At 46.5% G+C, this 27,114-nt stretch overlaps 1 protein-coding gene across 1 annotated transcript in view; it reads right to left on the reverse strand.

Moving 5' to 3' along the window:
- The window catches only part of SSRP1 (structure specific recognition protein 1), a 196,805-nt gene extending 169,929 nt beyond the window's left edge, over positions 1-26,876 (reverse strand). The window contains 3 exon segments of the mRNA XM_077493187.1: positions 5,671-5,776; positions 14,264-14,449; positions 26,706-26,876. Of these exon segments, the coding sequence (XP_077349313.1) occupies positions 5,671-5,776; positions 14,264-14,449; positions 26,706-26,759 (346 nt within the window). The 5' untranslated portion in view covers positions 26,760-26,876.
- Positions 26,877-27,114: the final 238 nt, after the last annotated feature.

A 27,114-nucleotide genomic window follows, 5' to 3' on the forward strand; every position in this document is an offset into this window, starting at 1 on the left:
CATCTATCTGTGGTACCTATCAGTGCCCATCCGTGCCACCCATCCGTGCCACCCATCCGTGCCATCTTATCTGTGCCCACCTTTGCCCATCAGTGCCCACAAGTGCAGCCCATCAGTGCCCACCAATGCAGCCCATCAGTGCCCACCAATGCAGCCCATCAGTGCCCACCAATGCAGCCCATCAGTGCCCACCAATGCAGCCCATCAGTGCCCACCAATGCAGCCCATCAGTGCCCACCAATGCAGCCCATCAGTGCCGCCTTATCAGCGCACTTCAATGAAGGAGAAAAATGACCCGTTTGCAAAATTTTATAACAAACTATTAAAACATGATTTTTTTTTTTTTTTTTGCATCTTTTTTTGTTTGTTTAGCAAAAACTAAAACTCCGAGCTGTAACTAAATACCACCAAAAGAAAGCTCTATTTGTGGGAAAAAAATGATAGAAATTTCATTTGGGTACAGTGTTGTATGCCCGCGCAATTGTCATTCAAAGTGCATCAGCGCTGAAAGCTGAAAATTGGTCTGGGACTGAGGGGGGTTTAAGTGCCCAGTAAGCAAGTGGTTAAGTGCCCAGTAAGCAAGTGGTTAAGGCAAGTTTCTGATCCCTCCTCGCTGCAAAAACAGCAGGATCCTGGAAATCAAGTATGTGCGCGAACACCACCCCATCTCCTCACACATGGAGATCTAGGCCTTCCACGTACGATGATTAATCTTCCGAGAAGATGACTTCCATGCCCTCAGCATAGTGTATATTATCGAATCCGACAGACCTCGGTCCCTGTCGATGCCAATCTGGAGCAATCAGAATTACCGGAATCCCCTTGGCTTCCACCCTGCGAAGCAGACGTGGTAGAAGTTGAGTGGGGAAAAGCATAAATCAGCCGATAATGCCCCCCCATGGAGCCACCAACGCATCTGCTGCGTCCGCCCAGGGATCCTTTGACCTGGCCACAAACCTCTGTACCTTCCGAATGAGTCGAGAAGCCAGGAGATCCACATCTGGGGTGCCCCACCTTAGGCAAAGGAGCAGAAATACATCCGGATGTAGTGACCATTCACCTTGGTCCAGCATCTGACAACTTAGGTAGTCTGCTTGCCAGTTTTCTGTGCCCGGAATGTATGTGGCCGACAGAGCCAGCACGCGCCGCTCTGCCCACTGCAGGATGTTAGCAACCTCCAGTCCTGAAGCCAAAGCTCCTTGTTCCTCCTTGATGGTTGGCATACGCCAAAGTCGTGGCGTTGTCCGACTGGATCCTGACCGGATGACCCTGCAGCCTCTGACCATGTGGAGAGCGCCTGGTCGCTCCTCGAAGTTCCAGCACGCTGATCGGCAGGCGGGATTCTTACTGGGTCCAGCGACCCTGGGCTGACTGTACTCCCCAAATTCCAATGAAGAGGAAGGAACAACTTCCCTGACTGAAGGGCCGGCGACTTCAGACACCAGAGCAGGGAATCCCTGACTAGCTGGCTCACCCCAATTTAACAATCCAGGGACAAAGGAGATTTGTCCCATTTAGACAGGCTCTCCTTTTGCAAGACTCAAGTGTGGAATCGAGCATACGGTACCAACTCGAAAGTGGCTACCATGACACCCAGGACTCAAAAACGCAGCGACGACCACCTGCGGGACACCACCTTCACCGCAGCTTGAAGAGTTTGCAGCTTATCCAAAGGGAGAAAGACTCTCTCCTCTGAGGAACCAGGTACTCCGGGTGTTGAGTCGGCACCAACACAGACTTCTGTAGGTTCAGTACCCAACCAAACTCCCAAAGAGTTTGCCACATCCTACCTTAATTCTGAGGCGGAATCTGCTCTCAGAAGGTCATCTAGGTAACCCACAATTGCGATCCCTCGCTGCCTTAGCAAAGCCAAAATTGGGGCTAGCACCTTGGTGAAGACCCTTGGTGCCGACGCCATGCCAATAAAGGGAGAGCTACAAATTGGTAGTGCTCATCCCCACCGCAAATTGCAGAAACCTCTGATGCGGGATGCATATGGGGATATGCAAACATGCGTCCTTTATGTCCAGGGATGCTATAAAATCCCCCTGGAGTGCAGCGACCGCTGAGCGAACCAATTCCATTCTGAATCTTTGTACTTTCACAAAGCCGTTGAGGGCCTTGAGGTCCAGTCGGACCCCTTCCTTCTTTGGGACTACAAACAGATTGGAGTAGAATCCCTGAAACCTTTCCGGCATCAGCCCAGGCACTATCATCCCACGAGCCAGCAGGTCATGTACTGCCTCAAACAGGGCTTTCCAACGAGTCGGAAGAAGATGAAGGTTGGAGGGGAATAAAACAAATAAATAAATCTCTTTGGCAAGTCTCTTGTATCCTGATGAAACCAGTTCGCAGACCTACTTGTCGGAAAGTAGGGAGGTCCACTAGGCAAACTCTCGAAGGCGACCCCTCACCTGAGAGTCAGGCAGGGGCAAACCTTCATGCAGTAACAGATTTGCTCGCAGGCTTGCGAGACCAGGGACGCTTTTGTCCCTCAGCAGGCACCTTGTGGGACTGGGAACGCTTACCTGCCAACCTGGGCGGATGAAAAATCTGCTTTTGAGCGGAAAAGGAGGGCCCTTGCCTATGGCGTGGCTCCTTACCTTTTCTGGACCGTGGGAGCAATGTACTCTTACCCCCAGTAACATTCTTAATAATGTCATCCAGCTAGGCTCCAAATGGCCTCTCTCCCTGGGTGGATAAGTCCGCCATTGCTTTCTTAGATGGCTGGTCCACAGACCAGCATTTCAGCCAAATCAGGCGATGTAGCACTACTGCTGATACTGAGACTCTAGAGAGCAAGGGGGCCGCATCATAGACATACTTAAGGCCCTGCTCCAACTCCACGTAGACTGGGGAAGCCTGTTTCTACAACTCACTGTGTAACAATTTAAAACATGGACCAGGCAACCGCCTCGGCCCTTCTGTTGGCAGGGTGCTTGAAAGCAGGAGTCCCTTCCACCGGAATCGTGGTTACCTTATTTAACCTGGATACCGTCGGGGGGGTGTCAACAATCGGAGATGTCCATTACTTCAGGAAACTCTCCTCAAAAAGGGGTAATGCACCGGCATGCGCTTTGAGACTGAAAAGGCCCGCTGCGGTTTTCCCCACTCCTAAATAAACTTAATCAAAATAAGCTGGGTAAGGAAACACCTTAGTCGTGTGGGACCGACACCTCTGTAGATGCCCCCGCCGTATCCTCCATCTACAGAGTATCCCGCACAGCTGTAATAAATGCTCCTACAAGCACCTTATCCTGCGCTGACCCAGAAACAGTCATCCTCATTGTCCGAACGGTCCTGGTCCGCATCCTGATAGGTCAGAACAGGGGCTGCCTGCCACAGCTGGGCCAGAGTCTGAATCAGAGCTTTCCCCAGAAGATGGTGGGTGGAGGGGACATTTCCTTTACCCCCCCCCCCCTTGCGTCCGTACGGCAGTTCTACCCTGACAACAAAGGCCTCTAGGATCGCAGGGGAACCAGTTGCAATAACAGGGATGTATGGGGAAGAAGCGCTAGCTTCTGACATCATGCTGACCCACATTCGCCTGTCACCACTTAGGGACCCAAGGTAAGCCACACAAAGTGTCCACTCTCCTCACTGCCACAGATTGAAGGCCCCCCCCTCCCCCCCCGCAGGGCTCACCACCCTGACCCAGGTACCACACTGTGCTGCTGCTGTCCGCTCTCCCGTGTCAGCCACGAGGCGTCTGTGTGAAAAGCGTGCTGTCCGAGAAGGAAACAAGCACCCATTGAGAGATAGAGATATATATTATCCCTCTCTCTCTCTCTATTATATATATATATATATATATATATATATATATATATATATATATATATATATTCATTCTATCTCAAATCACCTTTTCAGAACTCTTTTGGACTGCCGGGCATATTACCTTTTATTACCAGCCATCGACAACACTCCCTCAGCTCACAATACAGACATTTCCCCTGATATCCCCCATTTCATATCACCACATTTTGAATTCTGAGCTAATCTGTGAGTATATTAATGTAGGGATCTCACCTTTTTTTGGTGGGTTCACCTCTGTTTTTTCTTCTTTCCCGTCTGTTTTTGGCCCAATTATAATACCATTTACATATTTGGTACAGACTTGAATCTTTGCGCATACTCCATGAAACACATCAAGCTATATGGATGAAACACCTGCCTGGAATTACATATTCTCCCTGTGCCTGCATGGGTTTCCTCAGGGTACTCCGGTTTCCTCCCACACGCCAAAGACATGCAGGTAGGTTAATTGGCTTCTGTCTAAAATTGGCCCTAGTATATGAATGGGGACCTTGGATTGTGGGCTCCTCGGGGGTAGGGACCAATGTGAGTGTGCAGGGATGGGGACGGTTGTGGACATTCAGGTTGAACTGGATAGACTGGTGTCTTTATTCAGCTTATGTAACTATATATACACATTGCCTGTTTAATATGGACCATACTGTAGATTGTGATTTTGTACATGATCAGCTCCCTGTTTTTTATATTGATCTTCCAGTGCTTTACAGTTGATCTTTAACATCATGACAAATATTTCCTTGCCTGAAGTGGTTGTTGCAATAATGGCCATCTTGTACTATATGCTTTGCAACAAAATAAAGTGTCTTTTTAATATCAGTGTGCATCAATCCAACTATATATATATATATATGAATTATTCAAGTGGATTTTCACATTTATTACTGATCCACATCATGTACCTCATTTAAAGTCCCAAATGTTTTCTCCCCCTTATCAACGCACAACTATAACTCCTGTGCACCCGACAAGCTGTGCTCCAACACATGCTGACCACTGTAGATGCCCTAGCCACATTGTATTATCCAGCTGTGTCAAGATGGCTGCTGCCAGCAAAGAACTAAAGACTGCTTGGAGTAGTTATATGGGGGTCCGTACAGTTTTATTTTTGATGGTGTTCACTCACCTCAAGGTACCTAAAACCCAGTTGTCTCTAAATCTACCAGTGTCTGGTACTGTATAAGCAAACAATTTTTTTTATTTTTTTATTTCACGGCTGCTTAGTGACAAAAGGAGCTTGTTAAGGTTGAGAAGATTCTGTTGTAGCTAAACAAGGCTAACATGCACTGCATCAATAAGCAAGCTCACTGCAGAAAGCATATGGCATTAAACCTCAACTTGGGTCTCAAAATGTAGAAAGTTTATATTCCCTCTGCAGGATCCTCTTCTGCATCCACCTCACACACCTCAATCAGTTCATGAGGCTCAAACTTATAATTAGTGTCGCACAGACACTGATATCCATACAGATACTAAGCATTTCCATGAGTACTCGTACCAATACCTTCAAGTCCGCACACTGCAAATGCTGCCTTTATAGAGAGACACAGAGGATGTCATCGCACGAGGATGCAGCAGTGCAAGACATGACATCTGGACTGCAGAATCTCCGGCAAGTGCTCTACTACTACACCAACAAGGCAGAGGTAGGTGAGCTGGGCATTATCAGGGAAAAAAAAAAAAAAAGTGTCACGACACAAAAATAAGTATTGGTAGCTGCTTTTTTGGCTACAAAATCACTTTAGTAAAAAGTAAAAAAAAAATGCCCATTTACCAAATTCATTTAACCAACTGCAAGCTACTCAGACTTTTTTTCTCTTGAAAGAAGGTAAAATGAGTTAAAAAGAGACAAACCTCCAAACCTCACAGATCCCCAGTTCCATCCTTTCACACACATGTCCTTCTCGACCAAATCAACTTGAAAGTGAGTCTTGAAGTATTCAGACAGCTTTTCGAACTCCTTGAAAAAAGTTGTTTGTGTCATGCAGACAACAGAATGTTACATGGTTATAATTTATACAGCCTCATAATATTCATAGCATTCACAGTGGGGTATCAAATATTGCACATACTTCATAAACCACAGTACATCCATAGGCTGTATATGAAAGTGGGCTGGAATTTAAGTGATTAAACAAGCTTGAGACTGCAGATAGAGGACTTCAGCCTGCTGTCTGATGAAAACAGGTCACAGAACAAACTGTGCTTCCGTGATCCACAGGAGAAGAATAGTCAAATGAGCTTTGCCTGTACCTTTACTTTGAGAAAAAGGCCCAGTGACTCAAGTAGAAAGCAGGGATGCATAATTGATATCACCAGACGCCCGGGATATCCAGCTCTGGGAAGGAAATATTTTTATCTTTAAACATTCAGCCCTGCAGCGGGCATGCTGCAGGGTTTACTTGCCAGATGGAAGCACACACCCAAGGTAAAGTGCCCCCCACCCCCAGTATGTATCCCATGTTCTGCTTGGCCATGTGTAGGCCCGGGACCAACATAGCAGGTGCTGTTGGGTAGAGGGGAGGGAGGTGAGCAGACACAGTTGACAGTTCCCCAGGCATCAAGGCTAAAATAGAACGTAATGCAGTGTGGTCTGCATTGCAATACATTCAGTGGAGCACAAAAGACACCTTAGTTAGACTTACCGATATTTCTTTCGGTACAGGAGGGAGAAGCTTCCCAGGAAACACAGATCAATGTCTTATAAAAAGGAAGGACCATTCCCCCCATGGCTCCAGTTGTAATTGAGAAACCTCCAGCTATGCTGAAAGACAGAATCAGAAAAAAGACAAACAGAAACCATTAGGAAGGGTAATAGCTGCTGTCCTGAAAGACTCCTAGAAATAGTTACTGGTAAGCCCAACTAAAGTTTTCTCAAGACATCTTTCAGGACAGCACCTGGAGATAAATAAGCGAGAACTTACTCTAGGGTGGAACCACCACCTGCAGGACCTTCTGGCCCAAAGCCTGCTCCAAGGCTGACAGTAAATAGACTTTAATACAGGATGAAAGTAAACAAACATGTCCAAGCTGCTGCCTCACAGATTTACATGGGTGGGGTGCCAGCCCTCAGCCCAGGTTGTTGCTACTAGAGGTCGACCGATATATCGGCCAGCCCATATTTGCCGTTTTTTAATTAATCGGCATCGGCCGATTGTGCTGATAAAAAGGCCGATTTAGAACTACAGAGCGACTTAGAAATTACTTCTGTAATAGAAGTCAGTGTAAGTTGCCTGAGTCGTCATAGAAACGACTTTCCTCCTCTCTGGGCAGTCTGCCAAGAAAAGAGCAAAAACATACAATGTTTACACTTGAATGAAGTCATCTCAGTGTGTAGAGTTCTCAGTTTAACCATTTAAAGAGGGATTCCACCTCAAAAAAATAAAATATTAAAAGCCAGCAGCTATAATTACTACAGCTGCTGACTTTTAATAAATGGACACTCACCTGTCCCGGGTTCCAGCGATGCCGGCAGCCGAGGCCGATCGATCGCTCGGCTCTCGGCTGCTGCCGCCACCATTCTAGGTGAGGGAATCCGGAAGTAAAGCAAATCGGCTTCACTTCCCGGTTCCCTACTGTGCGAGTCGCGCAGCGCAATAGGAATTATTCGCGCTGTCACTGGGACCCGTGTGTGTCCCGGCAGACAGCACGGCAGGACAGGAAATGACAGACTTCTATGGGAGTCTATGCCCGGAAGTGGGTGTAAATACCAGTCTTTGACAGGTATCTCCACCCCCCTCCCCCCTGTAAGGTGCCAATTGTGACACCGGAGGGGGGGGAGGGTTCCGATCAACGGAAGTTCCACTTTAGGGTGGAACCCCGCTTTAAAGACCAAATATTTTCTGACACCTGTTGCTTACAAGTAAAAAAAAACCTGTATTTTCTGCCAGAAAATCACTTATACCCCCCCAAAAAATTTTTTATATATATATATATATATTTTTTTTTTAGCAGAGATCCTAGGGAATAAAATAGCAGTTGCAATATTTTATGTCACACGGCATTTGCACAGAGGTCTTTCAAATGCATTTTTTGGGGGAAAAAAAATACACTATTTTTACACTTTTTTTTTCGTCCAAAAGTTTTGACTACCTGTTTTTATTTAATATATAGTTTTTTTTTTTTTTTTTACTCTAAATCATACATACAAGTAAACTGATTGGAGGTTTGTTTTGTTTAACCACTTACAGCCCGGACCATTTTGCTGGTCAAAGACCAGACCACTTTTTGCGATTCGGCACTGCGTCACTTTAACTGACAATTGCGCGGTCCTGCGACGTGGCTCCCAAACAAAATTGACGTCCTTTTTTTCCCACAAATAGAGCTTTCTTTTGGTGGTATTTGATCACCCCTGCGGTTTTTATTTTTTGCGCTATAAACAAAAATAGAGCGACAATTTTGAAAAAAAAATGCATTATTTTTTACTTTTTGTTATAATAAATATCCCCCAAAAATATATATAAAAAAAACATTTTTTCCCTCAGATAAGGCCGATACGTATTCTTCTACATATTTTTGGTAAAAATCGCAATAAGCGATTGATTGGTTTGCGCAAAAGTTATAGCGTTTACAAAATAGGGATAGTTTTATAGCATTTTTATTAATAATTTTTTATTATTTTTTTTTACTAGTAATGGCAGCGATCAGCGATTTTTATTGTGACTGCGACATTGTGGGGGACCCATCGGACATTTTTGGGACCATTGTCATTTATACAGTAATCACTGCTATATAACCATCGGCCGCCATGATTTCTACATATCGGCATCGGCCAGAGAAAAATCCATATTGGTCGACCTCTAGTTGCTACTGCCCTAGTTGTACGAGCCAAGATACCTTCCGGGGGCATCTGCAATGAGGCTGTGTAGGCTTCTTTAATGGATGTCCTAAGCCATCTTCCTAATGTGCTTTTGGAAGCACGGTCTCTTTGTGCTGTTTTCAAGATAACGTAAGGGAGAACTTGATTTCCTAAATTGCTTAGTTATCACTAGGTATCGTAGTAGACATCTCTTCACGTCCAGCGTGTGGAAAACTTCCTCTTTAGGACCAGTTGGGGGGATGTACAAAATGTTGGAAGAACTACTTGTTACGATTGATGAAAAAAAAGCAAGAGACATTTGGAACATAGCTTGGGTCCACCTTTAGAACTATCCGGTCTGGAAAACTTATTACAAAGGGTTCGACCATAGAAAAAACTAGCAGCTCACCGACTCTTCTGGCAGAGGCGACTGCCCCCAATAGGACTGTTTACAAAAGGTTCAATCCCTTATTGTAGCGTTTTCTAGAGGTTCAAAAGGTGTTTCAGTTAGACCCTGCAGAATCACTGACCCACCCAGGGCCTTAAATAACTTAATCAATCATCAACAGATCTTGTGAAAATTGTTTCCCAAAAAAACCCCAAAAAAACCTGGTGCTAATCTCTAACCCCTTCGCCATTCCATCATGAAGAAATTCAAGGATGAAAATCTTATGCAGCAAATACTGCTTAGCAATGCACCAGGAGTTGTAGCATTTCCAAACCAATAAAGGTCTCTAATAACTTTCTTCCAGCTATTCAGCAGCTTAGAAACAAATTTGTCCAATGGACCCCTTTTCTTCAGTATCTACTCTTCAGAAACCAGACTAACTTGAGCTGGCTTACATTTGGATGAAAGATGGGACCCCGATTCAGTAGATTGTCCCGCAGTGGTAGTATCCAATGGAGGAACTGCTGCCAGGTTCAGAAGCAATCGAGAACCATATCCTCTTGGGCCAATAGAGGGCCACAAGTATTTGATTTTTAGATTTTTCCTGAAACTTTGAGGACCAGCGGTATTAACTGGAAGGGGGAGGGAAAGCATAAAACACAAAAGAAGTCCAAAGGCTGGGCCAGAGCATCCAAGTCCCTTGCCTGATCCCCTCTGTTCAGGATAAATTAAGCCAGAACCTGTGTGTTCGAGTGGGTCGCAAACAGATGAATCTGCGGAATGCCCTACTTGTTCACCACCACCTGAAAAACGTTCGAATTTAGACTCCACCAGAATTCTGAAATGTTCTTCCTGCTCGGGAAATCTGACATCCAATTCAATCTGCCCTTCAGGTACAGGGCCAACAGGGAAGCCAGATTCTCCTCTGCCCAAACTAGGATCTTGCGAGCTAAAGTCAGGAGAACTCTGCTACTGGTACCTCCCTTTGTCGCATAGGCGATCGACATAACGCTGTCAGACAGGAGCTGAACACGTTGGCCCCTAATTGTTTCCTGGAAGCAAAGAAGCCCCATCAAAATTGCCTTTAGTTCCCCCCCCAATTGGATGATCTTTTTGGTACTAAGCTTGACCAGGCCTCCTGGGCAAAACTACCCTCCCTTCTTAAGACAGGGAACACCCAATGTAGGCCTTTGCTCATATTTGACTGGTTCCTCCACCCACCACAATTTCCTCCGTATGTGTAAGGGAATCCTGAATAGTTTCTCTAAGGGTTCTTTGTTCTTCCAATTTTGAAAAATTATATGCTGCAGCTGTCTTGAGCGGAGGCAGGCCCACTGAACAGCCGGAATAGAGGCAGTTAGGAGACCCAATGATGACAGTCGACCAAACCGTAACTGGCAAGCTTGTCTGAATTTCTTTTACCACTTCCAGGATGTTTTCCCATCTGGTAGGCAGAACTTTTGCTGAACTGAGTCTGAGTCTGAGTCTATGTTGTAGCCCAAAAATCTTATCACTTGGGAAGGAACCAGATAGGACCTCTCCTTGTTTAGGAGAAAAAAACTCAAGTTTTGCAATTGGTGTTCGTTTGTCAAATTTGTCAGCAGCCGCTCTTCTGAGCTGGCAAACAGAAAATCGTCTAACTAGGGAACTATCATAATTCCCTGAATCCTCAAAGGCGCCAAGGATTCCGCCATGATCTTGGTGAAAATCCTACGTCCGAGGATAACCCAAAAAGGTAGGACTCTGAACTGTAGATGGGATATTGTGCCCTCTGAGCTGACTGCCAAACTCAAAAATATTTGCAAAGCCACGAGATTTTGGGAAGTGAAGGTAAGCATCCCTGAGATCAATGGATGCCATGAAACTTCCCTGATGGTTCCTTAAAAAACAAAAACAAAAAAAAAAACACACACACACACACACAGAGGACAAAACAGACTGGATGTTGCCACTCTCAACTGAGGGAGGAAGGATAGGAGTCTCCCTCCCACAGCAGGACCACCATCACTGGCTTTTAATTGGCTGTCCAGGCAGCCTGAACAGAACTCCAGCCCTGCCTCGCCCCCTTTACACATTCCAGGGCTTCTTATAGCCTGCCTATTTGGACACTTGGGTTTGCTAAAAGATGAACATTTTAAAACGAAGGGCACTTTTTTTTGCTGGTAAAGTCTCTTTTCTTATCTGCGGACCTATCCAAGATAGCCTCTAAGACAGGACCAAATAATGACAGATCCCCAATAAAATGGGAGCCCACAGAGTTTAACTTTGACCAAGACTTTAACCAGAGGGCAGTCTGTGCCAAGTTCACTAAAGTCGAAGTTCTGGTGGACATACTGATCGACTCCGCAGAGGCATCTGCTACATACCCCACTACCTTTAGAAGAACCGGAATGTTGTCCAACAGATCCTTTTGGGAGGTACCTCCCTCGACACGCTCCCTTAACTGTTTTAGCCAGTGCTCCAAGTTTCTAGCTACCACAGTTGAAGCCATGGCTGGCTTGAGATTGGCCATTGACTAATCCCATGCTTTTATATAAAAAAATAAATAAATAAAACGAATCAGCTCGTTTGTCCATGGCATCTAGGTCAGTAATGCGAGAAACTTGGGAAAATACTGCATCCAGTCCCGGCCTTTCCACTGCAACTCATCCTCGTCAAAAGGGAAATCTTCGCTTAAGGGATTGAGAGAAAAACTGAGCCCTCTCTGGGTCATTCCATACTCATTTGACAGCCTCTGAAAGGACCTTGTTAACTAGAAAAACTGTTTCACTTCCCCAAGGCCCTCAAATATTTTATCATGCAGGGATAAGTCAACCTTATCCTCCTGAATGCTAAGGGTGGTATGAATGGTTTTAATCAAATCATCCACCTTCTCCAAGTATAATTTGTATCTAGACGATCTACCGTATCTGCATCCCGAGGCTTTGGGGGAGCTGACCCTGCTTATGCCCTCCTTCCTCTGAGTCAATCTCCTCCCTGGATACTGAAGTGGATTGCAGAGGACTGGATGGTACATTGGCCTGACTCCCTCATAGGAGCGCTTGGTGCTTGTCCAAAAAGGAGCGGAAAGACTGAAAAGTATTCGTAAACTCCTTTTGTAAGAACAAAAGATCCGAGCTTTGAGGAGATTCCTGTTTTACCAGTTCGGCTAAACAATGTTGTCCAGGTATTCTTAAGGGACGCGTTGCAAGGGGGCACTTTCTAAGCAGTAGGAAGGGAACACATTAAGGGAGTAAGCACTAGAACCATAATCCCCATTCTTCCCAAGGGGGGGGGAGGGGGAGATAGGGACAGGGGAGAGAAGAGAGGTGAGGGACCCCTGAATTGACCTCCGAGGGAATGCCCAGTTGTTCAGCCCCACCGAGGCAGGGAGAGCTGTACTTTGCCAGTCCTGAAGAGCTGGGAGCCATTCCATCACAGACCCACTCATTGATCAGTACAGGGTGGCCTCTGGCCCGGCATACTGCGACATCAGTAGCCCAGTCATATGTATGCCCCGGAGCATAAAAGCTCACTGACCACCTCTGGAGCAGAGGCTTCGTCGTGGCCTGCCGAGCGCGTAGCTGCGCCCTGCACACGCTCGATGGCTGGACTGGGGAGACTACAAGGATAAGGATATCCAACCTGTTACCCAGCCGACTGTTGATAGTAGATTACAGGATCAATCATCTTGCGCAAAAAGTCACGCTTCTGCATAAAAAAAAATCATGGACTGATAGGCCCGCAGGGTTCCTAGGTCCTTCTCCTTCACTAGGCAAAATAAAACTAATGACTGCATGGCAAGGTGGAGGGTTGTTGCCCAAGGGACCACCCCCTGGGCGGAACTAAGAGTTCTGAGTGTTGTATTACAACTAATGCCTAGTATCTCCTAGTAATAGGGCATAACAACCCAATGGTTATGAGAGGAGTTGTGTCGGTCGGTGAGAAATGTATCCTTTAAACGGAATGGAATGATGATTTGGCTGATTAGCATTAGAGCTGCATGATTAATCGTTAAAAAAATGCGATCTCAATTCACTCCCCTGACGATCTCTCCCGTTGAGAGTAGGCGATTCTTTCATATAAAGAAGTGGAGAGATTATCTGCTCACTCAGCTATCAAAAGAAAACATCCTGGACAATCTGCCAAGTGTAGAACATGAAACATTGTAACTAACACTTCTTAGATCAAAGGGAAATAACTTCCCTTCACTGGGCAGTCTGCCAAGCTTTCAACCACTGTAAATGCAGGAAGTTTAACCACTTAAAGTCTAAATCTTTTTCTGACACTTAAAGCGGGAGTCTGCCGTTTTTTTTTTTTTTTTTAAAGCCAGCAGCTACAAATACAGCAGCTGCTGACTCGATCGTCACTCGGGTGCTGCCGCCGCCATCTTGGGTATGGGAATCAGGAAGTGGAGCCTTTCGGCTTCATTTCCCGGTTCCCTACTGCGCATGCGCGAGTTGCGCTGTGCAATAAGTATGGACCCGCTGCCTCTGGGATCTGTGCATTTCCCAGCAGGCAGTGGGGGACTTTCGGAAAGGGGCGTAGATCTACGCCCCTTTCCGCAGAGAGCTATCCCGGAAGTGGGTGCAGTTACCTGGATTATCCAGGTAACTGCACCCCCCTCCCCCCTGAAAGGTGCCAATTGTGGCGCCGGAGGGGGGGGGGGGGGGGATTCCAATGAGCGGAAGGTCCACTTTAGGGTGGACCTCCGCTTTAAGTTAAAATCAATATTTTTTGCTAGAAAATTACATGAAACCCCCACTCCCCTTTCCTAACAGGCACCCAATTGGTGCTCATCACACTGCAAGGTGTCTCCTGTCCCTGCTAGTCCCCTGTTGTGGTTCTGGAGACAGGCAGAAAGGCAAGTAGGAGATAAACATTGCCATATTAAAAACATTAAAGTTTAAGTCCACAATAAAGCCCCTTTCGTTTTCAAAAGCCTCAGACTTCATAAAAGCACCTCTGATTTAAAATTTGGTTTTGATTAAAAATTTGTTTAAATCAAGACAAATGGATTAGGACCCTGATTTAGTCTCATGGACAAGTAGTTTTTAAAAATGTCCACACTCCTAGATAATAAATGTACCTTTCAAACAAGTCAGGCAAGCTCCTTCTCAAAATAAGCATGTCGCTTGGCTGTAATAAGATCTAATGGCTTCGACTGGGTCTCTGGCTATGAACACGTGGATGCATATTTATTGCACCCTGTACCTCAGGTTGCTCATAATCTGGGTTACAGTAAGTCAATTATAAAAAAAAAATGTACCATCTGCACTTACCGGCTCCCTGAAACCGTCATATTTGTACACATGACCTGTACGTGTTGACAGTCGGAGACCATACCCAAGTGCCACGCGACGCCAGATCCCTTCTGACAAGTCAGTTGCTGCAATATTCTCCACTTTTCCAGTTTTGTTATTTTTGTACATAAGTCCTGCCTTAGATAAACGTAGACGTCCATCATTCTGTCAAAAGAGAAAAGAAAATGAAACCTAAAAATCTTTGAGGCCTTTTCTTAGGGCTCATTTACACTTGTTGGCTGGGGTTTTTCTGCACTGGATAACTGGTTACAGAGAGCCTGCTTGACAGCTTTGGTATTCCTCCCAGATCAAAGGTCAACTTGAAGGCGAGATGTCAGTGGCAGTGTAGGAAATCACGCATATCACATTGCTGAAGAGGAGGATAGTACAGGACTTTAAAGCCCAAATTTGGTTAGCTAAAAATTTAAATATAAAATCAACACAGGGGTCATAAATTACAGTTAGTATATGGTGTGTCCCTTGAGTTAATTCTTCTCCTTTCAGTAGAAACCTTAATAAAAAGGTGAACCTATCCTTTAACACGTGATTAAGGGGGTGATGCACATGCACTGAAGCTTTATCAAGCAATGCACTACAAACAACCCCTGTGCTGTTGTAGAGGTGCATGGACCCCCATGCATTTTTTTATTTTATTTTGGTTCAGGGTTCCCCTGTGGGGAAATCCCCATGCCGTTTTTATCAATGAAGATTTGTGTATTGCGGACCGACATTTCATTATGGCCACAAGTAGTTTTAAATGACTTTTTATAAATGTAATTTTGCTGTCAGACTATTCAAAACACAGGAAAAATGCGCCCCTTTACAGGCAATACTATAGACACCCCCCAGGTACGAAATTTAAAGGAATATTACACTTTTACTGTTTCATTTTAAACCCTGATGGGTTTACTTCCTCTGATTCCCTGCAAAGGTAAAGCATAATGGACTACTATGCATCGCATAGTAGTCCATTATGTGTCACTTACCTGACACAGGAGTCAGCGAAGTCACCGCTGTCCCCTGTAGTCCGGAGCATCCATCTTCTCGTGGGTCTCGATGCTCAGCCGCTGTCATTCGTCGAAGCCGTGATGACGTCACTCCTGTGCATGAGCACGGGAGCCACCACTCGCGGCATATCGCCGCTGACAGCGGAGCGCCGTAGACAGCGGTGCCTGTCTTTCGGCAAATATCTCTTAACTGTGTAGGTTTAGGAGATATTTCTTGGACCTACAGGTAAGCCTTAATCTAGGCTTACCTGTAGGTCAAAGTGGTTTTTAAGGGTTTACAACCACTTTAAAGCATCATTAAAATCACTGCTCCCGAAAAAACGGCCGTTTTTTTTTTGCATTGATACATGTCCCCTGGGGCAGGACCCAGGTCCCCAAACACTTTTTAGGACAATACCATGCATATAATCCTTTAAAATGAGCACTTTTGATTTCTCCCATAGACTTTTAAAGGGTGTTCCACGGCTTTCGAATTTGCCGGCAACACCCAAAATTGTTCGATGTTCGGCGAACAGCCAATGCTCCACTCGAACATAAAGAGCATCCCTGCTTGTGACAAAAAAAACTAATAAAAAAAATCATCCAATGGGCTCAACATGCCTCTCAGCAATTTCCTTGGGTGTCTACTTAACAAAATGGGTTTTTTTTTTGTGGGGGGGAGGAAGAAATGAGATAGGTAGTCAAACTAAAAGCTGCGTAAATTGCAGAAAATGTAGACGCTATAACTTTTGCGCAAATCAATATACGCTTATGCCCATTTTTTTATTTTCTCAAAGACGTGGCAGAATACATTTTCTAAATGCATGACAAAAATTGAGTTTATTACTTTTTTTTTTATAACAAAAAGTAGAAAATATTTTGTTTTAAAAAATTTCAGTCTATATTGCAAAAAAAAAAAAAAAAAAAAAAAAAAAAACGGAGTTAGATTTACCGGTAACTCTTTTTCTAGGAGTCTTCCAGGACAGCCTTTGAGATATAGGGCTCCTCCCTCCAGGACAGGAAACACGTCAAGCCAATCAAATAAAATGTGTGGTCCTCCAGGCCCTCCTCAGTTTTACTCCAAGAACCGCCGGAAGGCTCTGAAAGACATAACACACTAACAATCACGTTAGTACACATCCTCACCACTTAGCCCAACTTAAACAACTTTGGGTGGGAAACCAGGCTGTCCTGGAAGACTCCTAGAAAAAGAGTTACCGGTAAGTCTAACTCCGGTTTTCTCATATCGTCTTCCAGGACAGCCTTTGAGATGATAAGCAAGGAGCTCACCTTGTCAGGGCGGGACCACTGCCTGGAGGACCTTACGTCCAAAAGTCTGCTCTTTATCAGACCATAAATCCAGACGGTAATGTCTTGCAAACGTTGAGTAGCTGGACCACGTTGCTGCTTTGCAGATCTCCTCCGGAGAGGCTCCAGCCCTCTCTGCCCACGATGCGGAAACCGCCCTTGTAGAGTGTGCCTTAACTAAGGGTGCCTGCTTCCCCTCTAACTCATAGGCTTTAACTATCGCCATTCGTATCCACCTGGCGATAGACGATTTGGACGCCTTGCAGCCCTTGCGGGCGCCCAAAAAATTAACAAAAAGTGAGTCTGACTTCCTGAAGACCCTAGTGGCTTCTAAAAAAATTTATAGACTTCTCCTGACGTCTAACAAACTTAAAGATCTCGCCTCGTCCTCTCCTGAGGTTGAGAAAAATGTTGGTAAAATAATATCCTGTGTCCTATGAAAAGTGGACACAACTTTAGGAAGAAAATTAGGGTCAGTCTTAAGTACTACCCTGTCCTCTAAAATTAACAGAAATGGCTCTCTGACCGAGAGCGCCTGCAGATCACTGACCCTTCTAGCTGACGTGATCGCTATCAAAAATACAGTCTTTAGTACCATCCACTTAAGTGATGCTCCCTCTAATGGTTCAAATGGATCTTGGGTCAAAGCCCTCAGAACCAAGGCCAAATCCCAAGTAGGACAGGTCTTCATTCTCACAGGCCTGGATCTAGATAAAGCCTTGAAGAAGTTCCTGACAAATGGATTCTGCTGAAGGGAGGACTGAAGGAAAACACTTAAGGCCGCCACCTGTACCTTTAGAGTGCTGATAGATAGGCCCAGCTCTACCCCTGCTTGTAGAAAGTCTAGGACTGCCGGGAACCCAGGACTTGCAACCCCCTGTTCTCGCAACCAGGAATTAAACCTCTTTCCTACCTTGGCATAAATTGCCCTAGTAACTGGTTTACGGCATTCTAACAAGGTCTTAACCACTCTTTCTGAGAAACCCTGTGATCTTAAGATCTGCTCCTCAGATACCAGGCCACAAGCTTGAGCCTCTCTATCTGAGGACACAGGATCGGCCCCTGGGAAAGTAAATCCTCCCTGACTGGTAGAAACAGCGGAGGATGAACAGCCAATCTCTTTATGCTGGCAAACCAGGGTCTCCTTGGCCAAAAAGGAGCCACTAAAATGAGGTCCGTAGCTTCCGATCGGAACTTCTGACCTCCGCCACCATCCTTACCGGAGGAAAGGCATAACACAGGCCGAACAGCCATGGATTGGCAAGGGCGTCTATCCCCCTGGCCCGATCCTGTGGGTGAACCGAAAAAAATTGCGTCACCTTCCTGTTGCCTTCTGTTGCAAATAGGTCTATTTCTGGCCTTCCCCAGCATGACACAATCTCCTCGAACACTTCCTTGTTGAGGGACCACTCGTCCTGACCTATCTTCTGGCGACTGAGAAAGTCGGCCAGCGAATTCTGAGTTCCCTTCAGGTGAATGGCTGATATTGAGGACAAGTTCTTCTCTGCCCCGCAGAAGATTCTGTCCGCAATTACCTGCAGCGCGGGGCTTCTGGTTCCTCCTTGCTTGTTCAGGTAGGCTACTGCTGCCACATTGTCTGAACGAACTTGCAGGTCCCTGCCCTGTAACTGGGACTGGAAGGTTTCTATAGCCTTCCAAACCGCCAGAAGCTCCTTCTGGTTTGAGGAACGACCTCTCTCTAGGTTCGACCAGGTACCTTGGACTAAGATTCCCTCTAGGTGGGCACCCCAACCCAGCGCACTGGCATCGGTCGTGACCACCACCGTAGCTTGTGGGGACCAGGGAAAACCCCTGTCTAGGTTGACCTGGGCCCGCCACCACCACAGAGACCTCCTGACTGCCGAGGATAGGGGCATAACCTGAGCCAGGCTCTGCTGCCTGCCATCCCAATTACGGAGCATGAGTCTCTGTAAAGGACGCTGATGATGCCTTGCCCAGGCCACCGCTGGAAAGCATGATGTCATCAACCCCAGGACTCTCATAGCCTCCCTGATCTGGGCTTCCCGACCTGATTGAAGCTGGGCTACCGCCTGTTCTAGCTTGCTGATCTTCTCCGCAGGAAGAAATACCCTCATCTCCACCGAAGAAATCCTGTATCCTAAATACAGGACCTCCTGTGAGGGGGTCAACTGGGACATTTCCTGGTTTATTAGCCACCCCAGTGAGCGCAGGAAACCCAAGGCCTCCTGTACATCCTTCTGCAGCTTTTGGGCCGACTGGGCTATGAACAGTAGATCGTCCAGATATGGAATCACCGTTATAGCCTTGAGCCTTAATGGGGCCAGTGCCTCTGCCAGAACCTTTCTAAAAATCCTTGGTGAGGCTGAAAGCCCGAAGGGGAGAGCTCGAAACTGGAGGTGTAACACACCCGTGTTCAACCTCACCGCCAACCTGAGAAATCTCTGAGATTCCCGATGAATCGGGATATGCAAATATGCATCCCTGAGATCCACGGTGGCCATGTGACAGCCCTGAAACAGGAACTTGGTTACCGAGAAGATTGATTCCATCCGGAACCACTTGTATTTTATCAATCTGTTCAGGGGGTGGAGATTCAGTATTAGCCTGAACTTTCCCGAAGGTTTCTTTACCAGGAATACGTGGGAGTAAACCCCCAAGCATCGCTCCTCCTGAGGCACCTGCACCAGTACTTCTTGGTCCACCAGATCCCCCAGAAGAAGACCCAAAGCCTCTGCCTTCTCTTGGTCCCTTGGTAACCTTGTTACTTGAAAATTTGGGAGGGGAACTGAACCAAACTCCAACCTGTAGCCGTTCCTTATTACATCTCGAATGAACGGACTTTCGGTTGAAGCATCCCATTGTGGGAGGAACTTCCCCAGTCTTCCTCCCACCGGGACGCAGGAGTCACTGGTTTTTAGGGGAGGGTTGAGGAGGATTGAATAAGATTCCTCCTCTGCCCCTTCCCTTGTGACCCGTCCAATGCTTTTTGGGGCGAACCTCCCTTTCCTGCAGGTTCTGCTGCCTAGGGCCTCGAAAAAGGCGCTTCCCTTCAGGTCTCTTTTTCCTTTCTGGGAAAGCTTTCTTCCTATCCTGCGTGCGCTCTAACGCCTCTTGCAGGCCGGGCCCGAACAAATGGTCCCCCGAAAAAAGTAATCCACATAACTTCAATTTTGAAGCTGCGTCCCCTGACCAGGTTTTAAGCCAAACGGCCCTTCTGGCAGCGTTCACTAGTGCTGCAGATCTAGCAGCCAATTTGACTGATTCTGCAGAGGCATCGGCCAAAAACCCCACAGCCTTGAACAGTAGCGGAAAAGACTTCAACAGCTGTTGCCTAGAAGTGCCCGCAGAAATATGCGACTGTAACTGTGTAAGCCAACACTCTAAGTTTCTGGCCACACAGGTAGCTGCTAAGGCTGGTTTAAGCCCAATGGAAGAGGCATCCCAGGCTCTCTTAAGCAGCACATCTCCCCTCTTATCCATAGGATCCCTGAGTGAACCCATATCATCAAAGGCCAGATCTGTCTTCTTAGAGACTTTAGCCAAGGGAGCATCCAATTTGGGAACCTTGTTCCAGGGATGCACCGCATCCGTCTCAAAAGGGAACCTCCTTCTAAGGCTACCTGAAAAAAATGGCCTTTTTTCCGGTTGTTCCCACTCCAGCAGAATCGCCTCAACTAGCGATTTATGGACGGGGAATACCCTGTCTTTCAGCACACTCGACCCCTGATACATCATGTCGTGTTTTGAAAGCTGGACCTGTTCTTCCCTGATCTCCAAAGTGTCATATATAGCCTTGAGGAGGTCACCCACATCGTCCAAAGACAGCTTGTATCTAGCTGATCTAATGGCTTCTTCCTCCCCCTCAGATTCAGAAGTAGACTCTGTCCTAGAGGAGGCTAATGACCTAGGTAACCTCTCCCTATCCACCTCCTCCTCCTGACTTGGTTCGGATAAGGAGGGCATACTCACGGCTCTGGGTAAAGAGAACGAGGGACCCTGCACCCTATCCATCATGCTTTTAAATGACTGGTAGGTGGATGCCATCTCATCTTTTATGGACGTCAAAACATTGTGACAAGCTGCCACTGAGTCCTCTTTCACCAGGCTACTGACACAATCCGGGCAAAGCAGCTTCTCCCAACCGGTGCCTAACTTAGCCCCGCACACGGCACATTTCCTTCTGGGCAAAGGTATCTGGGCTCTGTCCTGTTTAACCTAAAAAACAACGAAAAAACAGGGTCCCATTACAATACCACCCCTGACCACACCACTGTGCTTCTAGGGTCTGCCTAGGAAGTGCCCCCCTTCACCAGCAGGTTCTCCACCCCGGGAAGGTACTAAGGTCAGAGTGACCCCTCCACCCCCCATTGCAAGTCCTGGTCTGCCCTCACCAAGCTTACCTGAGAGGTACTGGAGCCTGTTGAACCGGAGTCCACCTGCACAACTGCACTCTCCATGGTTCCTGTGTCTCACTCAGTCTCTCTGAGCCTTCACACCGCTCTAGGCAACCCTGTAGTCACACCGCCGCGCCCAAAGGACTGGAACAGGCCCTGCGGCGCCCCCTGATGACGCGAATCCGGCGGAAGTGCGTCTCTCCCACTTCCGGATGCTGGAACGCAAAGACTCCGCCCGACGCCGTGCGTTCCTTACGAACGCACCGCTCACAGTACCCGAACGCCAGCCGGTGAAACGAACGTCTCTTGCCCGCCATCCGACCGACAGGTACGAGCGGTTAGCGCTACAGAGGGGGGGGGGAGATTGCCGCCCATCGGGGTCCCGTTCTCTCCGAACGTTTAAATTGGCAGCGGGGACTGATAGCTACCCTCTCCTCCCTCCGAACGGACCGAGGGGTGCTAAGGGTCAGGTCCACCAGGTGCTCCCCCCAGGACCAACCCCTGAGAAGGAGCTCCCCTTACCAGTTCCAACATGCTCCTTCCCGTCCGGCAGGAAACACAAAAACTGAGGAGGGCCTGGAGGACCACACCTTTTATTTGATTGGCTTGACGTGTTTCCTGTCCCAGAGGGAGGAGCCCTATATCTCAAAGGCTGTCCTGGAAGACGATATGAGAAAAATCGTAGAGGCAAACAAATACCATCAAAAGAAAGCTCTATTTGTGGGGGGGAAAAAAGGACGCAAATTTTGTTTGGGTACAATATTGCATGACCGCGCACTTACCAGTTAAAGCAGCAGCAAATTTTAAAAAGTGCTCCGGTCATTGAGCTGCCAAATCGTCCGGGGGGATAAAGTGGTTAAGATCATGAGGGGGGGGAAAGGATCATGATTTTGATTCTTAATTAATCGTGCAGTTCTACCTGTAGGTCAAGTAAATATCTCATAAAACGCGCTGCGTTTAGGAGATAGTCATAGTGCATGCGCTCTGAAGGTATGGCATACCGTGCTGGATCTTCAGCGCTCCATGCTGCAGCTGAGGGCTCTCCTGCGCATGTGCAAGAGTGACGACATCACAACCCTGGCCACTCCTACACTGTAACCCGAGAACCCAGAAGAAAGAGGAGGAAGATGGAAGCCCTGTCAGCAATGACAGCGTACCGCTGGAGGGCTTTGTTTTAAGGCAAGTATTTCATAAGAGGCTAGTATGCAATGCATACTAACACATTATGCTATTGTCTTGCAAGGGTTTTTTTTTTAATGCTCTGGTTTACTACCGTCTTAAAGTGGTTGTAAACCCTTACAAACCACTTTGACCTACAGGTAAGCCTAGATTAAGGCTTAACTGTAGGTCCAAGAAATATCTCCTAAACCTATATGGTTTAGGAGATATTTGCCCGAAAACAGGCACCGCTGTCTACGGCGCATGCGCCGTAGACAGCGGTGCGCAGGCGCACTGAGCGCAGCATTCTCAACGACGGAGCTGCCGTGCGTGTCGGCTCCCGTGCACATGTGCGGGAGTGACGTCATCGCGGCTTCGCCGAATGACAGCAGCGCAGCTGCGAGACCCCACCAAGAAGATGGATGCGGCGGACTACAGGGGACAGCGGTGACTTCGCTGGCTCCTGTGTCAGGTAAGTGACACATAATGGACTACTATGCGATGCATAGTAGTCCATTATGCTTTGCCTTTGCAGGGAATGAAAGAGGAAGTAAACTTATCAGGGTTTACTTCCTCTTTAACCACTTTAGCACCAAACCTTCATTACCAGGCCACTTTTTGGTGATGTGATAGTTCGACTGACATAACTCTGCCTCACAACATCGTGCCCAAATTAGTTTTATACCATTTTTAGAGCTTTTAACTACTATAAAAATAAACACAAAATATAAAAAACGAATAGTACAAAAACCATCAAAAAGGCCTTTTTTGGACAGCAGACACCCCAAGATAATCAATTTTTTTTTGCTACAATTGTTTTTCAAAAGTGAAGAAAAATGTCGGTACTGCGGGGGTTAACCACTTAAGGACTGGAAGGATTTGTCCCCTTAAATGACCAGGCCATTTTTTGTGATTCGGCATTGCGTAGCTCTGACAATTGCGCGGTCTTACGACCCAAACAAAATTGGTTCCCCCCACCAACAAAAACAGCTTTCTTTTGGTGGTATTTGATCACTTTTTTTGCGCTATAAACAAAAAAAGACCGGACAATTTCGCTGTAATAATAGATATCACAAAAAATAAAATAAAAATAAAAAACCTTTATCAGTTTAGGCCGATATTACCATATTTATCGGCGTATAACACGCACCCAAAGTTTAGGAGATAATTTTAAGAAAAAAAAAACTTTTAGGAGGGAAGTTTAAGGGAAAAAAAAAAACACTTAAATGCCCATCAACGCAACCTTATCAGTGTCCATCTGCAGCCTTGTCCATCAGTGCAGCCTTGCCCCGATTTAAATTTGGCGCCGATCTCCCACTGACTGAGCGGAGAGGAGCGAGCAGAGCCGAGACACACAAAGGTGAAATATACTCTGCTCCTCTCGCAGTCCCGCCCACCTCCACTGATTGCGAGAAGAGTGAGCACCGCTGACATACAGAAAGCCGAGTGTACTTCGTCAGAGGCGGGACTGCAAGAGCAGCCAAGACTAGCTGAAGCACACTCAGTTTTCTGTATGTCAGAGGCTCCTCTCGCAATCAGTGGAGGTGATCAGCGATTTTTGGCAGGACCGCGACATTGCGACAGACAGAGTGGACACTTTTTTGGGACCAGTGACATTTATACAATGAGTGCTAAAAATAGCCACAGATTACTGTATAAACGTCACTGGCAAAGAAGGGGTTAAAACTAGGGGGCGATCAAGGGTTTAAGTGTTCCCTAGGGAGGCGTTTCTAACTGTGGGGGGAGTGTAGTGACTGGAAGAGAGAGTTCGCTGTTACTAGGAACAGCAGATCTGTTTCTCCTCCCATAAACAGAACAGAGATCTGTCTGTTTACATCGACATATCCCAGTTCTGTCTCTCAGGAGCGATCGCAAGTGGCCGGCAGACATCCCAGCTGCCAGGTCACGCGCATCGGCTCTGGTGCCCTGCCCCCCAGGAGCAAGGAGTTCTTAAAGCGGTTACATACAATGACAGCAAATCGCCCAGGAGGAGCCAACCTGCCACAGTACAACTGTGGTGGATGGTCTTCAAGCAGTTAAATAAGGAAACCAATAAAAAAATAAATACACATCTGTTTGCAGATAAAAATTTGCAATTTTTATTACTTGGAGCCTGGAAAGCATTGCACCTGTTATCAGCAGATTGCGGGTGCCATACAGGACTCCTAAAGACTTCAGTGTATCTGACTGCTCGTACGGGCAGACAGATACCCACCATCAGGAAGAATGAATGAACTACCAGAGCGCTCCACAGCGCCATGGTATTTCATTGAAACTACAAGCTGACAGCCGAAAAGGCTGTCAGGGCTTGTAGTCTCCCGTTCGCAGAGGGCTGTGAATGAATGACATGTTCCAAAAGGTGAAGTTCTCCTTTAAAACAGTTTAACCACTTGCTGACCGCCGCTATACGTCGGTACAATGGCAGCGGTGAGAAAATGAGCGTACCTGTACGTCCCCTTTAAATGGAGTCTAGTGGGCATGCTCATGTGCCAGGTATAGGGTGACCGTGCACGCGGACTCGATGTACACAGGTGTCCCGCGTTCATGTCACAGAGCTGTAGAACAGGGAGATGCCTATGTAAACAAGGCATTTCCCCATTATGTCTAGTGACATGGCAGGGATCTACTGCTCCGTTATCAGAAGTGATTGCTTTCATGTTAGTGGTAGTCTATCCCCTATCCCCCCCAGTTAGAACCACTCCCTAGGACACACTTAACCCCTTGAATGCCCCCTTGTGTTTAAACCCTTCCCTGCCAGTGTCGCAGATCGCCATCATTACTAATAAAAAATAAAAATGCCATATGCCCCCTCCATTTTGTAGATGCTATAACTTTTGCGCAAATCAATCAATATATGCTTATTGCGATTTTCTTTTTACCAAAAATATGAAGAATGCATATCGGTCTAAACTGAGAATTTTTTTTTCTTTTTATATATTCTTTGGGGATATTATAGCAACAAAAAATTGTTTTATTTTTTTCAAAATTGTCGCTATTTTTGTTTATAGTGTAAAAAATAAAAACCACAGGAAACCAAACAAGAGCTCTATTTGTGAGGGGAAAAAAAAAAAAAGGACGTCCAAGTTGTTTTGGTATAATGTCGCACGATCGGGCAATTGTCAGTTAAAGCAACACAGTGTTGAATGGCAAAAAGTGCTCTGGTCAGGAAGAGGAATTATTAGGGGCTGAAGTGGTTAGGAAGGTGCACTAAATATATTCATGTGCAGCTTATACAAGCCAGCCATTTACACAAAGCCATGGGATTTCATTGTGCACCACTACAACCTTGCAGCAACCGGAGTCCTAACAATGAAGTCATCAGTTGATAAAAAGAAAGTTGGGTACCGGCACAGGATCCTTGTTTGCCCCTACCCTGGAGTCATGAGAGAGAAATAGAAAGAGACAGACTCTAGTTAAAGCCAGTTTGCAAAGGCACACCTCATTTGAAAGAGCAGATCATCCTACATGCGTGGATGTTGCTGCTTTACTTAAAACTATTTTTACATTTTAGAATGGGATGCCTTGAGTTTGTGCCTCGTTTTAAAAGGGTTATTTTAAGGGCATTTTCACGCTTGCCTCCAGGACTTCTCCTGAACCTCTCACATCCTTGGGAATTCCCTACCCCAATCTGTCCAACTATATCCACTTATACCTAGGAAAAGTGTGTGCCATTCAGGCTCAATCGGGAGGGGGTATGTAGACAATGGAGCCGTAGCAGCTGCTAGAGTGCTAACAGTGTATAGAGCCCATCCTGGCTCCTGCAAAGGTTCAAGTAAGGGAGAGTAGCTCATCTATACGATGTCTTGCTGCAATGAATGGCACTGGAACATCAATTACGGAGTCAAGGCAACAGAATGAATGGATCAGTAGCTGGTCCATTCATTGTGCCTTTTCTTAAGCTCAATCACTCCCTCCTTCCCCTGAGGAAAGGGGAAGGATCAGCATTTTAGATAGAACCGTGTGCTCGCTGTGACATATGCATTGTATAGTAGCCAGCCCCTTGAATAAGCTGGGTACAGCCAGCGTCTCTGTGCACCCAGACATCTAATGACAGCTGAGTACACACCACCCAGCGGATCAGATACCCCAACAGCTTTTAGCCAGTGTTGATCATAAATGGCACTGGGTAAATAAAGAGCCAATGATCCTGCAGTACGTAAATGGTTAAACACATATCAAGAGAGGAGGTTGCAAAGCTTCAACGCCCAAACTCCGCAGGTAGCATTATTTTCCCTTGTCATCTTCATATGTACAGCGCTACACCATTTAAAACCAGCGTCACTAGGCAGCCTGGAAGCAGCAAAAACACAGCCAAGCAATGGGTTTCCCCTGGCTGTGTTAAAGCCATAGGCTGGTTGTACACCAAAATAATGCAGTTTACACACACACGTAGAGTTGGTTCTGATATACGGACACACAATACGGTATGTGCAATAACACAACGGGTGTAACTGGGCCCTCGGTGATCGCTAACAGAGAAGGGGGCTAAGTTTGGCTGATAACTCTCTGTGGCCCGACGTGGAGGACAATTCTCTCACACATGCGGCTGCCAAATTTCAACCCATTATTTTTAATCGTACAAACACGTCTCACCATAAACCCTTTCACCTCCTGGTAGATGTCGTTAAATTCTAATGTGTCGGCCATTGTGCGTCAAAGAAATCACTCGCTCTCCTTCCCGCCACCGCGTACCCAGCCGCCGGAAGTCACTTGGAAACACACGGCTTTCACTCGATCTCCGTAACTGACGTCACTTCCCCTCTTGGTGACCTTTCAACTAAAGCCAGTATAGAACACAGCTATGGTGTAGTGTCAGATTTTGCTCCCCAACGTAAAATGTTCCGGAAGTGACGTTGTGGCCAGAAATTTCGCATTGCTCATGCGCGATGCATTCAAACACTTGCGCCATGCGTTCCAAAGGATTTTCAACAATACAGACCAGTGAAGCCGTCAGATAATGTCACGGAAGTGAGGACAGGTAATCCCCTCCCCCCCGAGCCAC

The sequence above is a fragment of the Lithobates pipiens genome, unplaced genomic scaffold (assembly GCF_037356315.1).
Source record: "Lithobates pipiens isolate NorthernLeopardFrog02 unplaced genomic scaffold, aLitPip1_a1.2 Scaffold_19, whole genome shotgun sequence".
In the NCBI taxonomy this organism is placed as follows: domain Eukaryota; kingdom Metazoa; phylum Chordata; class Amphibia; order Anura; family Ranidae; genus Lithobates; species Lithobates pipiens.